This window comes from Mesitornis unicolor, unplaced genomic scaffold (genome assembly GCF_000695765.1).
Source record: "Mesitornis unicolor isolate BGI_N332 unplaced genomic scaffold, ASM69576v1 scaffold21190, whole genome shotgun sequence".
NCBI classification, from domain to species: Eukaryota; Metazoa; Chordata; class Aves; order Mesitornithiformes; family Mesitornithidae; genus Mesitornis; species Mesitornis unicolor.
Window position 1 is genome coordinate 1 of NW_010160605.1, and position 16,450 is coordinate 16,450.

The window sequence follows — 16,450 nt, forward strand, 5'->3', positions numbered from 1 at the left end:
TAAAGTAGAAAAGTGTTTGGTGTAAGCCATACAAAAGAATAGGCTGTGCAAAGGGTTATGGTTGACCTAATTGGCTCACGACTTTGCAGCAGTGAACCATGCAACTAGTGACATCAAAAAGACCCCACAGGAATCGGAATAACATTAATGTTTTGTTGTATCAAATGTGAACATCTGTGTTAATCATCACTGTTTCACTTTGTAGTAACTCCCTGTCAGGTCATAGAAACCCAAGGTTTTGTATTTATCCCGAAGTGTGTGGTCTGTGTTCTGGAACTGCTGGGTCAGTGTTGCACTGCTGGCTCCTTATAAAGACTTGCACTGAGCCAAAATCAGCAAACTATTCAGACAATGTGATTTTGAAAAATTAATCTTCTCCCTTTTTACTGCCTCGCTTCTCGCTCTCCTAAAGTTACTTTAAACTCCTTGCTGTTTGCTTTCTATCCCTGCTCTTTATGACTTTAGAGTGAGACAACTTTGACATTCATGCTCTTCTGCGAGGTGAATCAAAAACTGTTTGCGCTAGGAGGACTGCTGTTAGTTAATATGAGTTCAACTTTGTTTAGTCATTATCATTCAGAGCACTAGTGAGAAGTACTGGTAGTAGAAGAGTAGTTAGAATGCAGATGCAAAAACAGTTTGCACAGCATTGTAATGCTTATATAGATCTGGCTGTTCAGCTGCTAAAATGATAACACTTTTTCTTGACCTCTGACAACAGGCCTTTAGAGTTCAATAAATGCATCTAAAAGCCTTTAAGTTATCTGATCCTGCATAGGGACTTGTTATAAAGGCTTGTTCACTAACAGTGTATTAATGTTTGTTGTTTTTCCCCCTAACTCAAGGCTGAGGAGATTCCTTTAATATCATGTTGCTTGTTTATGTACTAAGCTATTTCAGTTGTCCAAATAAAGTTGTGAATTAAATTACTGGAATTTTTTCCATGTGTATAACACTTCAATAACTAGCTGTCACAGGAACAGCACTCTCTTAGTAGGTTTTGAAGATGTATAGAAAAACCAGGAAACTAGTAATTGCTTATTAGCAAAAACCAGCACAGGAGGGCTGTATTTTATGGAAAAGTCTGAGAGGAATGGTCAGCCTTTCCTTCTCCCTGCTATTACTCGTGGCTCTATAGGGCGGGGCTTTGACAAGTGTGTTTAGTTACCAAGCAGAGGAACTTATATCCGAGATCGTCAAGCAAGCATTTTTCACCAGTACTGAAACTCCCAGGAAAGAGAGATAAAAGTACAGGGAATTAAGTTCCTGTTTGTGTGCTGGAATTTTGGTTTTAGGGTTTTTTAAAATTTTAATTAAATCTGAGTCCTTTGTGGTTTGAACTTCACTGGATGACTCTTTAGGCATGATGCACTTCCATTTAGGCAGCTGAAAATGCATGAACATAACCAGCTGCGTTTGTCCATTTCATGTGACATCTCCCTAACGTGGAATAATTAATCTCATCTTTGTTTAACTGCATACATTGAAGCTGAGAGGTTACCTAAATCATACAACAATGATAAATTTAATGTAGTCTGGTATAGATAGTAACTGCAGGGGTTTTTTTTACATAAAATAATAGTTGAGTTTTAAAAAGCCTTCTCATTTAAGAAGAATACTTGGACACTTCTTTAGTAATTAAAGAGCTCAGATCCCTCAGACAGAGGTTATTTTCAGATGCTATCAGTTCTTCTGAAGCTATGATTTTTGTTGTTGACTGTTGGAAGCCATCTGTCACTTACATGCAGATCTGAAACTCAGAACTACCCAGTCAGTCTGTTTGAAGATTTTGGCTTTCTACTTATTTAAGCTTACCAGTTATGAGCAGCTCATTGCATGTGTTTGCTTGCTTAGTTACCTACTGGACTCTCTCCTTTCATTGCCCTACTTGTTTCTAATCTGATTTTTATAAAAAAATCTGGGGCAAGGTTCTGACCTAATACAAACATGAGGAATCCTAAGGTCCTGCATGAGAGGGCTCTTTGCAGATATTACAGTCCAGCTTAATGTAAATAAAATGTTGTAAATACTTGAATCTCATGGATGCTGGTCTATATATATTTCTACATCTGACTGCTCCTCAGTATTTTTGAATTTGTCAGTGATATGTTACATCAGAGTAGAAAATGGATAAAAATAGAATTCACCAAATTACTTTACTGATTTCCATATGTTGTTTCTGTAACCTTTAAAATCTATATTTAATATCCACAAAATGCATAGGTGCCTGTTTACCAGATCTTAAAAGAATTTTCAGAATAATAATTAAACAAACAGCTGTATTGGTCTTTTGGTTATATTATCAGACATGTAGGTATTCTATATTAGACAGTGTCTTGAAATATCTGTGGAGACCAAGGGTTTGAAAGCAGCTTTACATGTTTAGCTGTTGTCAGATGAAATTATTTTTTAGAAATACATAAAATGCAGTCTAGAGTGGATTGCTGCCTTGTATGCTCTTTGTCCCTGATGGTGGAACATGTGAATCTCTCCATGTGAACTACCAATGTGTTCAGCACATCCTTTGTCAATGCTTTTGACTTTTTTGCTGTTATTAGGGATGCATAACTCACAGAAAAGCTGCAAAAATATCACCCTTCCCTGTACTGGATTAAGTTTTAAGGAAGGCCTCTTGATTAAATAGTGCTGTCACAGCTACAAGTCTAACAGAAGTTGCTGCTAGTAGTTGTTAGTCATTGTCATAGAAATAAATCTAGGAATGGAGTAGTAGAAAATAGTGGTATTGTCAGATGGGCATCCCATGCTTTACTGCCTGTAGTGTTGCCATCCAACACAGGATTTGGAATCCTAAGGACAAATTTAAATATCACCTTAAGTGACGTTACTTCTTTTTCTATCTTACTCAGTTCAACTTGCTATGTCTAATCCTTGTTTAAAAAGTAGGCAAGAAATAAGCTTTTAGACAGCAGCAAATTTGGGAGCTGTTTGGAAGAATCCTAGGGATTGTAAATACTTGTAGTATCATGCGGCCTCCTTGGTACCAGTACATGGGTGTTATAGTTTGTTTCCAATCTTAAGTTTATTTGTATGCCAGTGCAGCTTGTAATTTTGTTCAGGATCGCACATGTTGGCTGTAGAAGACATTAAGTTTTTTAGGCAGTGTTCACTCATCGTTTTGTAGCTGCAAAATAGGTGTGCCATTACTTCTACTGATTTTGGGTTCTAATCCAAAAACATTTCACTATTACCTGAAGGGAGAGGGACCGTTGCTGCCTAGGTTGATCAGGATAGTGCAAGAAGTGTGTTCTACCTACCAGTATTTTCCAGCTTACAATGAATTTCCTTGTTTCTGGGTAAGAAAAGTTATCTTGGGAAGCTGGTTTGTTTTCCAGAAGTAGTTTCTAAAAAAGAACAGAACTGGTAAGGCTCTGTAGTCCTGTGCCAAACAAAAGTGAATGTACTTAATATGTATTAGATGTATTTCAGTGCATCCAGTTTTAGGACCCCAATTACAAGAAAGGTATCAACAACCAGAGAGAGTTTAATGGAGGTTGACCAACATAGTCATAGGCTGAATACCTTTGGCCCGCAAGGAGGGGCTGTGGATCTGAGGCTGGTTCTGCTGGGAGAAGGGATGGCTTTGGGGCCACTCAGCAGCATCTCTGGCACTGGAGAGGTTGGAGCTGAGCTGGGCTCTTCGCAGCAGTGTGTGCATGGGCGCAGGGAGCTGTGGAGGAGGCAGCAGCACAAGCTGAAACACAAGAGGCTCAAGCAGGAAATAAGGAGAAGCCTTTTCCCATGAGGACAGCCCAGCTGTGCAGCCCAGCTGTGCATCTGAGGCCCAGGGAGGTTGGGCTGTATCCTGTATTGGGGTGTTTAAAAAACCTGGAGTAAAGGTTTACCTGTTAGTAAAGCCTGGAGCAGCCTGATCTGACCCAATGTTTTAACCTGCTTTGAGGTGGGATCTGCTGTTCCTTTTACTCTGATTTATGCTGTGTTTATTGTGTTCTCACTTGGCATTTCATGCCTTTTGGGAAGTTTTACATCTTTTTCTAATGGGAGGTGATAAAATCTGCCCTAAACTATATTGTTCCTAAATAGTTATTGTTTTCTTACACGGACAGCTGCATTTCTTATGACTTACATGCTGACCTTTAATCTCCTTGGGTTTTTTCTGTTTCTTGTAGCCTTCTTCGGAGTGTTGATCAGAAAGTGGCAAATACAGTCAAAAAAGGGCTGAAAAAACTTGTCCCAAAGTTGAAGCTGAATAAAAATGTAAAAGGAATAGAAGCATTACTGGAAAAATTGACTTCCTAGTGTAAGTGCAGCGAAAAAGACAATTTACATTTATGCAACCAACTTAGACTTGGTAAGATTTTGCACCATGGTTGTTTTAAGAAGCAGTGTTTGCATTTGTAAATTAAATGATTTCTAAAACTACTTGTCTGTTGTACTCATTCTTTTGTGTGGGGTAAATGGTTGTTCTGAGAGATTGAAATCTCAAGAAGATTTAATTGCTGGTGGAAACTTCTGAACCTGTTTTGAGTCTTGTTAAAGTTTGCGTGTATATTGTTATAGTTACAGAAACATGCATCTGTTCTGGTGATACTCTTGTGTACTGGGCAAATAAACTTCTTATTTATCCCCTTCCCTTCTGCTTTCCTCAAAAAAACCCCACAAAAGCAGAAAACGAACTCAAGTCCCATTCTTATCTTGTGAAGGAGTGATGGAGGCTCTCATCCTTCAGGAAGTAACAGAACCAGAATGAAAATAGTGTCCGACTTTTTTCGAAGAAGGTCCTGAATGAAAGGCTGACTATAAGTACAGACTTTTACGCTCTAATAAATTAGAGGGACTTAGTGGGGGGGGGGGATTAGGTGTTTTAGGTATCTGAACATGAGGAAAAACTTTTTTACTGTAAGGGTTACGGAGCACGACCAGGCTGCCCAGGGAGGTTGTGGAGTTTCCTTCTCTGGAGACATTCAAAACGCACCTGGATGCGTTCCTGTGTGACCCAGTCTAGGTGATCCTGCTCTGGCAGGGGGGTTGGACTGGATAATCTTTCGAGGTCCCTTCCAACTCCTAAGATCTGTGATTCTGTATTCCTTGTACTAGGGGAAGGATGAATTTACTTCTGCATGATAAAGTGTCCTATTGATTTCTACTGTGCCTAAAACAAGCCAACATTTTATTTTTCTCAAGCAAAGAAAAAGAAAGTGAACCCACCAAAGAAAACTTTCTTGGTAAGGTATTTATACAACACCCTGGTGATGTTTAATGTCATGCTGATAGACTCATCCAGAGGACCAAATTAATTAAATCTCCAGCTGCAGGAGTCACTCTTTAGTGTTGCTTAGCCTGATAGGATGTGGCTCCATTTTCAATAGCAGATAGTTAGCCATTATTTCTCCTAAGATACAGCTTCCTCAACATAAAGTACAATACAACTAATTGGAAGTTGCCAGTAGTTAAGTACGCTGTCTTGAGTTTCCACGTTCTCCATTCTTCAAATCAATTTCCTAAATTCCTGATTTCATTGTCTGAGGTCATGGTGATCCATAACTGCTCCTACGGTCCATTGGGAACTGCATTGCTCAGAACCCATGAAAATCATCCTATTTGAGACACACTTGCATGGGGTAAAATACACTGGTTCTCTAGGGACCACCAGTATGTATACAGGTGCTGGAATTGCTAAGTACATTCTCTAGATGTGTATGTTTAAGTATACATAGTTTATCCAAAGCAATGAAATATTTTGTTTCATCTTAGTAAGTAATATCTTCATCACTGGTCTTGTCTAGGGGGAACATGTTTTTATATTAAAAAATGACAGGATAGCTGAATAGGCAAATTTAAAGGAAAAAATCACAATCCCAGGTGTAATTCATGGTTTACTTGGGTTAATTTAAGTAGTACATGAAGGTTATAGTTAGGATGAGTTTTTCTAACTCAGATTGTTTCTGTTTGTATCTGTTGATTGACTTTGCAGACTGTGCTACCCTCTAATTCCACCTAGGCTTATAAGTAGTAGTAAGTATGTAAAGGTTAATCCCAATTAGACTTGATTGACACTGGCATTAAGTGTTCATGATTGTAAACACATCCTCTCCGTTACTGAAGGTTGCAGTTCATTAGTTTTTGTAACAGGATTTTCTTTGGTGACAGTAAAACAGATCATTTTAATTAGCAACAGATAATGAATTTAAACTGTAATGAACTGTTTCTAAGGAAGTTTCAGTTACAGCCAAAAAACCTAAGTCTGAATGAAATATGCAACAGATTTGTGACTGAATAATTAGTGGTAGAGTTAAATAGTGGGGAAAAAAATTGATAAAGCCCTTCTCATTTTTCAGGCTATTGAGAGGAATAAACTAATGCTTAGAATCTGGCACAGGCATATTTCCAATGAAGAGAACTAAAACGGGCAGTGAAAGTAAGTCATAGCTGAAGATCAAAATTATTAAACTGAGTAGCAAAAGGCTGTGTAAGAATGTCTACTTACTTGAATCTGATTTGATGCTTTGATTGTGTGCTTTTATTCTGGTTGCTTTAATTGAATATCTACCAGGCAGTTTATTTGCAGTTTTGAGACTGTGCATATGATTTATTTTAAATTATGTGCAGTGCTTGGGAGTTACTGACTCCTAATTTTCCTTACCACAAATTGAGAAATGCCACTCTTGATTAAGTAGACATCACTTAAACAGTGGCATCTTTAGCATAACCTTTACTACCAGTGATAGAACATAAATTTTACTGTCAAGGTACGTCTTTAATGTCAGTTGAAACCAAATTCTGCAATAATGGAAGGAGAGGAAAATGAGGTTTTGGAGGTACTAAAGACTGTTTCAATGGCTTAATGTACTTCACAGAGTGGACTTTTTTTTCTCACTGAAGAAGTTGGATGCAGTGCCATTTTTTTCCCAGTCTGCTGTGAGTCTCACTGTGACCGTGTGAAGGCTGAGAGATAAATTGCTTGAAAGACTCAAGCAAAAGTATTTTTTCAATGTGTCCTTTCGTTTGAAATGTACTTGGCAAGGACTTCTGCCTACTTTGGATTATCCTAAGTGTTCGAGTTACTGCCAGCATCTTAATACAGCTAGCAGTATTTTTTTATTACCAAGAAGACAATGGAAGTGCACGTGCAGCCAGTAAATGTCTGTGTCTGTGCCACTCGCTCAGAAGAGAGGCTGTTCCAGGAAATATGGAGCTCTTCTAAAGCGATCATCCACAGGCGAAGCAACTGTTCCCTTGGCCAGCCAGAGCCAACACCTCCCTCTTTCACTTTACAGAGCAGCAATTGGAGGGAGAGCAGCCAGTGTTAAATCATTGTGAATGCTAGGACAGAAAAGGTGGTGATGTTTATTTTACTTACGATTCTTAGAAGACAAAGGACCCATTACCTTGGTAATAATAGTGTATATTAAGTGTGTAATAATGCATTTCCCATTATCTTCGAAGAGAACTTGGAAACAGTGATATACAGATAGGTTCTATTGCAACTTAATACCTCTTGGTTTAAGGTACAAAAGAACCAGCTTTCCCCTTTTCTGCCAACAGCAGGAGCTACCAAGAACAAGTAGTCTTTCACTTTTCCACTGACTCTCCACCAACTTACCTTTTCTTCAAAAGCAGGAAGTATACACAGTGACTCTGAGTCACCAGCAGAACCGGGGACAAAGTAGAGTCAGCAGAAAATGCAGAATTATTGAAGTAGCTGGAAAAAAAGGGGGAATGTTTGGCGACAATATACACATTGCAGGCAGACTGTAACCCATATGCTGTGAGATTTTCTTTCTTAATCCTGTCCATCTCTTGTCTAGTTGGGATGTAAGCTCTTCAGAATGGACACAAGGCCATATCCATGTATGCACAACACTTCTCTTTTAAGGGTTTCTGCTTATGTGTTCTCACTGTTTCTGTGGCATGTCTACGAAAATTAAAAATGGTACTAATAAAATAGTAGAAGTAGGTTTGTTTCATATCTTACATCTTTAAAACAGATTCATGTATATGTTCATTGCATTAATCAAGACACATTTCCTTCTGATTTCTTGGAATAAATCTATAGTGTCCATTAGGCAGTTTGTATCATCAAGTTCAGGACCATCATCAAAACCCATCCCTTTTGCCTCACTAGCGTGCACAGCATTCTCCAGCTGCTTTGTGAAAATGCAAAAGATCATTAACTGTATTCCGCAGCACTTCTCCCCTGTTTTCTGTTTGGGGTTTACGGTTCTTGTATTGAGTTGCTCTCTTCTGTAAATGGCACTTTCTTTCACTGTTAACAATTTTTTTGTTGTTGTTTAAAGCCCCCAGTTTTGTCTTCTGTGTCTCGCTTTGAGACCCTGGACTTACATAATACATGACCTTTTTAAAGATCTGTTAATGATAGATACCATTGCACTAACCATATTAATCTCTCACACTGTGTCTTCCACCTTTTCTCGAATCCCTGTAAACTGCGAATTTCAGCAGTGCAAGCCTTCCTTGACATGATTTTTTTTTCTTTTAAGTGTATGCAAAGGCTGTTTTGTGTTGAATTAATTCCTATTAATGAGCTGACAAGATTCACTAAACAAAGGGGAACCCACTTGAACACCAGAGCACAAGCTAAGCAGCAGTGTTGCATGGTGCATCAAGAAGTCTGACATTAGCCATGAGCACACCTTCCCTTTGCAGGGGATCAAATTGATCTTTTAGGCTGGCTAAGCTGCATGACCAAACTTGAATTTCAAATTTGTGTATGAAATGACACCATTCTCTCTTCAGTGCATAGAGATATAGAGGAACATGAATTGTACTGCATGGAAAAATACATCCAGAAAATCAGCATTATTTTAAGCCTGCCATGCATCAAAGTGGAATGACAGTTTGTCCTGGTTTGAGCTAAATAGAACTAATTTTGTCTATTTAGTGATTTTACTTTTCAGCTCAGTCTCTTTTAAGTGACTGAACTTGCTGAAAACTGGCAGCATGTTTTTCCCAAACAGCACTGCTAGAAGATACGCTCAAGGTCAGTTGTCTCATCATGGGTGCTGTGTCTGCGACTACTGAGCAGAAGCGGACCCAAAATGGACCAACTAGGTATTCCTTCCCATATAAGTCATACTTGGTATAAAAACGGAGGGATCACAAGGGTCTAGATCCCTTTCTTCCATCTTGGAGCCCTTCCATTTTGGACCCTTCTGTCCATCTCGATCCTGCAGAGGCCAAGGTCTGAGTGGAATCCTGCCATCCTGCCAGTTCGTCTGCCGCTGATCCCGATTTGTGTGTCCTGCATCCTGCTCCCACCTGCTGCTGAGTTTGGTCTGGGACTTTTCCAGTGCCCGGCTCCGCAGAGCCTCTGGTGACATATTTGTCATTGGGGGAGGGTGAGGGGAGGATTTTATATTGGTTTTGTAGATATTTGTACATATTTGTATATGTTTCATTATTTTCCTATTTACAATATTATTCTGTAGTATTAGTATTATTGTTTCATTAAATCTGTTAGTTTATTTTCCGACCCGTAAAGTCTCTCTTCCTTGTTCTCTTTTCTCTTCCCTTCTGGGGAGGGGAGAGGGGTTAATAGAGAGCATCTGTCCAGGATTTAGTGGCTGGCCCAGCCCTAAACCACGACACAGTTGAGACTTGTATTTTGCTTATGTTAAATCCTGCCAATAAAAGCCTTCCTATTCATCTAAAACAATCAATTCAACCTACAGTTAAGGTAACTTTATCTTAAACTTTCATGTTCCCTGACCAATTTTCAGGTGTTAAGTGATGACACTTTTGTTTCCTTAAACCGTTCTAGAAATATGCAGACTGAGTATTAAACATATCCTGACATCATCCAGATCTGCCTAGAATAACTTCTTTCCTTTTTGTAGTGACTTTTGGGGAACACTTTAGGCATTGGAGCTGTCTTTTAGAAACTAATAGAGAAATTCATCTCCAGTGTAATTAATGCAGCATCAGATTGAAGATTCATTTAGTCCATAGTGGTGATAATACAGATTTTGCAGTACAGATTGAATTTTACGTTATTGTAAACACTCTTGCCGACAGGACTCCAGGCTTTTGGCACACTTTACCTGAAGAAGACGCAGCAGAGCTTGCTAACATAGCAGGTAGCAGGCTCTGGGTGTTTTTAAGGGGACTCTGGCAGCCGATAACCTCTGGGAGGCAGCAGTGAAGAGTTTTCCCTGCAAAGCACTGTACTTTCTAGGACGCCCAGCTGCCTCAGTCTTTCTAACAGGCAGTTGTGGCCTCCATCGCAGCGGGAAGTGTGTGTTATTTACTGAATTTCTGGAGCTTCCCTCCCCTGCCCTTTTGTTTACCCAAATTAAATATTTAGATGTTAAGATATTTGGGAGTCGGAGCAGCCTGACCCTCAAGATTTGGCTGAAGCAGCCTTGAGGATCATGGAGTCCCTTTGATGTCGGCGCGGATCCGGGATGCGCCAGGACTTGATCACAAAGACTTCTCCCAGCCTTTGTGATGGGGAGGCTGTTGCATTCACCCGTGGTCCATGCCTTTTGTCTCAGATGTACTCTTTGGTAAGAAAAGAAAGAAGCATACGTGTCCTACTGAGCACGGCTGTTCTTGTATGGGTATTGAAAAGTTCCTTTGCAGACAGACGTTTTCAGTGACAGTGCAAGCTGGTTTTAGCCATGTAGAGACACCTTGGCCCTGCAGCTACAGCAGGTTCTGCCTTCCCTTTGCCGGTTGGTAGTAGAAGTGCTTTTCAGACAGTTTCCTCTGCCAGAATCGGCCAAGGACATAGTGTTGCACAGTTATTAGTGGTAGTGAAAGGCTGGCTTTTAAGCATAGGACTTATTAGGACAGAAAATCTTTTGCTTATAAATGGAGCAAGTCTGCTTTAGAAGTTAGAATGACAGTGTGGAGTCATTTTCTAGAGTAGACTTAAGACTCTGACAAGTTTTATTTAAAAGCCTTGATAATCTCTATATCAGGAACTACCTGTAGAATGCTTTAATTTTTCTGAGCATATTTCCATTAAATTGCGTAAGTACATAAAAAGCTATTACCTCTGTCCTTTCCCTTTTTCAATCCAAGATAAAGAGCTGGAATACAGTCAAATGCCATGTAATTTCTCTACTACTGAATAAAGAAGTTAATAAAGGTTTTGTAAATAGCAGATAAGCATGAATCAAATATCTTTACATAACATAAAACCAGAACGTTCTAAAGAGTTGAAGCTGTTTTTTTTAATTAAGGAGACCATTTTTCCTTCCTAGATTTATTGATAGTAGTTTTTCTCCAAAACCTTATAAGTATAGCTAGTTTATAATCTTTAAAATTATATACATTTAAAGACTGAATATTACTGTTTGCCTTAGAAGTCTGAGAATAACACCAGATGCCTCTTAATCTGTGGCTTACTGTACCTACCCCTTTAAGTGCAATCTTTCTGAATAAGAAAAGCAAACAGCTGCTGAACTGCATTGAAAAGGTGATGTACTTCAGAGAAAAGGATTTGTGCAAAAGGATGTTGTAATTGGAATTCTTTCCACTGTCTCATGTAGGGGCAGACTCTTTAGATTTCTACCTCTATTTTTTCTTTTATTTTCTTTTCTTTTTAATCTTTTTTTTTTAATAATTCCCAGGCTTAAAATGAGTAGAAGTAACAACACTTAGTTGTCCTAAAATAAGATAAACTGGCTGTTTCTTTGTCTACCAGAGACAACATGTTTGCTAAGTTTGTAGTGAAACACAATGATAGAACATATTTTCTTCTCCCTCTGGGGCTCATTAATATCTCCAATTAGTTAAAATAGAAGACTTTATCATGGCCACATTCAGAGATGTTTCTAATTTCTCAGTGGTTTGAGAATCCACCACCCTGTTTCCCTAAAATCTTAGCTATGCCAAATAAACATCTCATAAACCAAGCGCCATCTACTTCAGCTTTAATTGTATTGCCCATCTTTGTTGTGTTTAAGTGTTTTTTTCCTAGATGTGGTTATTCTGAAATGTTGAGTTTTGAAGCCCTATGGTATTCAAGTAATCAAGACAATCACAGCTCTGGCATTATTTTTGGATGGCATCATGTGTACCGTTTGACTGTTTCATTTGAGTAATCCAGGGACAGTGATGATGCCACTGAAAGTCTTAGTGGATGTGGTAGAATAAATTAACAGAGTCCTTCTCGGAAGGAACCATGGTGTCAACAAAAAAAGGCAAAAACGCTGCACCCTCTTTCAAAACCAGCTGATACAGACTTGCACAGCCTTCTGCAAGTTGTCAGAAGCTTGTTCTGTGGGAATATGAACTCCTTCCTTCCTCTGAGCTGGCTGGAGGTCCTCTTCATATGGTATGAGCCTCAGCCAGTCATTCATAGTGGGAGAGTACTTTGCTAGTATCAGTTCACAGAAAATGCTGGTACTGACAGAGGTTTGGGCATTCAGGGCAATGTCTGGTTGGTGCAGTAGTGCCTCAACTTTAGGCATATTCTTTCCTATTGAAATGCACGGGCTTATGCTTGTCACCTCTGAAGAAGTTTAGTTAAACCACAAGGCTGAAAGTGCATAACGTAATCCAGAGAAGAAAATGATGAGTCTTTGACTGAAACAAACAAACAAACAAAACAAACACTAACTTCTAGTTTGATGGAAAACGCTTTACTCCACTAAGGACACATTCACCTGCTAAATGCAGCAGGACAGGTGAGTCAGGTATAACAAAACAGAGAAACAGCAACTTTGTGTAGTGTTCTGCTTAATATTTCATGTGCCAGGTGCCAGAGGTCTTCCTCCAGACTGCACACCTGTACTATGTGTCTTGTGCCAACTCTAGCATTAGTCAGGTCTCTGAACTGAGCTAGGTCATGAACCAATCAAGAATCTAACCCTGCTCCCCCAAACCGTCACATCTGTATGTTGCATAAAGGAATCAAAAAGGTACCAAAGCTGCCATCAGTGAGATGGTGGTACTGGATGAAGGAGAGATGAGGGAGAGCAAAGTGCATTGACAAGGAATAGAGTGAGGCAGCCACTAGGTAAGATGAGATGCCAGAGGTGTGCTGTCCTCAGTGTTCAGAGAACCCATACAGGACCTGGTGGTGCTAATTACCATCTTCTCCTGAGAAGTGTCTTCTCCAATTTCCATACCAGAAATGTCTTCTCCATGTTGGGAAGTGTTTTGGCCCACAGCCATTATTCTGTAGGGTACTGTAAGTGAGAGTTTTGCCTTTGCAGCATGTGGGGACTGACTCTGGAGTCTTAGACTAAATCCTTCAACCAAAGATTGCTTGGGCCAGATGAGACTGAGTGTTTGGACAGATTTTGCTGCTTGGTCAGTGTAATTTCATAGCTTTTTATTGAAGCAGAGCCTGTGACCCACACCTTTCCACCCAGCTGAGCACTGCAAACGCCAAGCCAAACAGTCTTTCTTTTACTGTCTCCTGGTGGGTCATTATTTACTCGGTGCATAGTGGAACAGCTTCAGCTTGAGGAGTGGGAGAGACCCGCTCCAAGCTGTATTTGCACAGTTAGAGCAGTCCTATGGGACTTGTGCATTAAAATCTTGTTGAGCAGAGAAAAAAGCACTGGCCAAGTCCATTCAATTCTGACTCCTGATTAAAAGAGAGACCAGCCCTTTTTATCCTGCTCATGTTTCATGTGGAAAGCATTCCCTTACTTATCTTAAAGTATATCTACTTGAAGTGGTGCTGCATGTGAGGCAAGCGGGGTGGAAAACAAGGCTGGTGATTTGTGTCAAGCCTGAAGCTCTGAGGAAGTCCAGCCTCAGCAAAGTGCTCAGGCACTGGTTTTCTCTAGGTGGCAAAAAGCTGCTGAGCTTGCTGTGCAAGGCCAAGCATCTGCATCCCATCTGCATAGTACATGCAAGTACTGATTCCTTCAGACAAGAAAATTAATTTGGGGTGTCCCATATCTGGGAAACTTGGGTAATCACCAACATTTAAGTCCTTTTCATGGGTCTAACCCAAGCTTCATGTTAAAAATAAAGCACAGTTGTGTTTTTTCATGTTTATAGCCTGTCACCTCACTGAACCACAGTGGGGATCTAAGAAAGTGGCTTCCTGTGGTTTCAGGAAGCTCCTCATCCTGTTGTTGCTGTGCAGAAGGGCATGCAAATTTGTATCATCCCTAGAGCCGAAGTAAAGCAACTATTCTCAGTCTGTGTCAGGGTTGCACCTGCTGCATTGTGTGCAGTCCAGAACAGCAAACATCTATCACATTCAACTCCCAGGGCTCAGCTGTGCCTTAAAGACATGGTTTAGCTTTTAACAGAGCTGATCAGCACACAATGTGCTGACTGTCATTCCTAAAGAACAAAATGACAGATGGGCTTATGATACATTTGTCTGGAGGTAGAGAATGAGAAGAGCAACTTGGTTACTAATTACCTTCTCACCATCGAAAGGAGGTATGTCCCTATGTCAGACACAATTTACATGGTTGTGGCAAAATTAATGAACTTTTTCACCCTCAGCTGTCCCAAGAGTGAGCTTCACACCATTGTCTCCAGTGTGGCTCTGAGATTTGAATGCAGCCATTTGCATTCAGCAGGGCAGCACAGACACAACGTGAGAGTTTAAGAATTTTAAAATGCATCTCTGCCGTTAGGCTGTTTTGCAGAAAGAGTGCTGCTGAGTAACAGCCATGAGTCATATCAGTGGCTGTTACCATTGCTTCTTTATGTTACGCTTTTTTATTTTTTTTTACACTGTTTGTATCTGAGTATCAAAATAAAGGATACTGTTTCTAAACTGGTATGACTGCTCTTATGTAAAAAGAATACTCCTGATATGCTGCTAACTAATAAAGGTAATTCTGATTCCATTTAATTGTTGTAACTTGTTGTGTGGGGTTTGGGGTGAGTTTCTGATACCTGAGAAATTGCGTCCAACTGTGCAAGAAGTCTCATTAATCTTAGGAAGGAAGGTACTATGGGGATGAGCTAAGGTGTCCTTAATGGCTGTATGTACCAGACAAAGCATCTTGACTTCAAATTATATTTAAAATTGGTTACAGATAAGTGTTGATATCCTCTGTATGAAAAGTCTTTATGAGATATTATCCATTATATTTTTCATTTGATCTTTTAAAAAATGCTGCTTTGACACTCATGCCCCATGACAGGCCTATTATTATTCTAACAAGTCAATGAACAGATATATCAAATGCTGTAAAACAAATGAAGTTTATCAATCCTATACCTAAAGAAGGTTTAGATTTGGAAATGCTTTCAAAATTGCTCAATGACTTTGTTCTGCTTAGACACCAGGGTTCTTCACTAGTTCTTGGCATAATGAAAGATGATTATTGAAGTGATGGTGGGGGAAAATACTAAAAGTAGTGTGATGCTTGCCTAGGTATGAAAATGGGAGTAATTTGCAGGGGCGCATTTAAAAAATAAAATTGGAATAAGAAAGCATAGCTATCTGACAGTGGAAGCAGAAGCTGAAAGCTTAAGGAGTATAGATACTGCTAATATTCAGCTAAATGCTCTAGGCTGTTTTCCTGTTTTTAAAATCTGGTGCAAAACCAATTTCAGCAATGAAGTCAGTATACTGGGTATTCTATTTGTTTAATTTTTGAGACTGCCTTGACAGCAGTGAGGCAGCTGAAACTTAATGGCAGCAATTTGTTTTCCTTTGGTTTGCTTATGGTGAGTCTTTATTGTGTGTCTAGTAGCAGGGGGTTACATCTTTGTGTGGGTCTAATTCAGAGTTTCTGGGTGGTTAATCTGAAGAATGTAATTCCAAATAGTTGATGAGCACTTAAGTGATGCTCACAGCCTAGCAAAGCCAGAAAAAATATCTGTTGTTGTAATCTGAGCCTTTTTTCTTTTGAAAATAACCCCCTTCAAAACAGATTTCACACTCAACTTTTGTTACTTTTGGCCTTTTCAGTTTATCTTCAGTTGGCTTGGCTGGTCTGCTTTTCTTCTTTCTCCTTTGGCTTCTCTGTTCCCTCCCAATATCCAAAGCACGGGCTGTATCAGTGCTGTGACAAAGGGTGGCTTGCATCTTCTCCGCAGCATTCAGATATTTTCTTCATGGCTCTCCGTGTGAAGTCCACCTTCCCCCTTTCTTTCTTGAGAGCCGTGTACTCATAGGCCTTCAGCTTACTGTAATAGTCTGAGAATTTGTTGTAGAGAATGGAGATGGGCATGCCATTCAGGATTATCCCAAACGCAATGCAGAGGAAAGCAAACAGGCGGCCAAGGTGAGTTTCTGGGCACATATCTCCATATCCCACTGTAGAGATGCTGACCTACAGGCAAACCAACATTCAGCTTATTAGCTGAGAAGAAACATACAAACAGATACATTCAAGGATCAGAGATAAGTTAGCTTTTTTGTATCATGAATCTGATATACTCTCTGATGCTTTTTTTAATGTACTGTCCCTCTTATGGAAAAATCCCTAATTAAAAAATATATCTCATGCAGTAAAGAAAGACAACAATGCAGTTTGGCTCCATTTGGGAGCATTTTTAAAAGGTTTGTCCT

The 16,450-nt window shown here is 39.6% G+C and overlaps 1 protein-coding gene across 1 annotated transcript in view; it reads right to left on the reverse strand.

Annotated features, from left to right (window-relative positions):
• Positions 1 to 15,935: 15,935 nt before the first annotated feature.
• Positions 15,936 to 16,450, reverse strand: part of LOC104545342 (potassium voltage-gated channel subfamily V member 2-like) — a 6,080-nt gene continuing 5,565 nt past the window's right edge. Inside the window, exon 2 of the mRNA XM_010190460.1 lies at positions 15,936 to 16,211. Within this exon, the coding sequence (XP_010188762.1) occupies positions 15,936 to 16,211 (276 nt within the window). The remainder of the gene's footprint in view (positions 16,212 to 16,450) is intronic.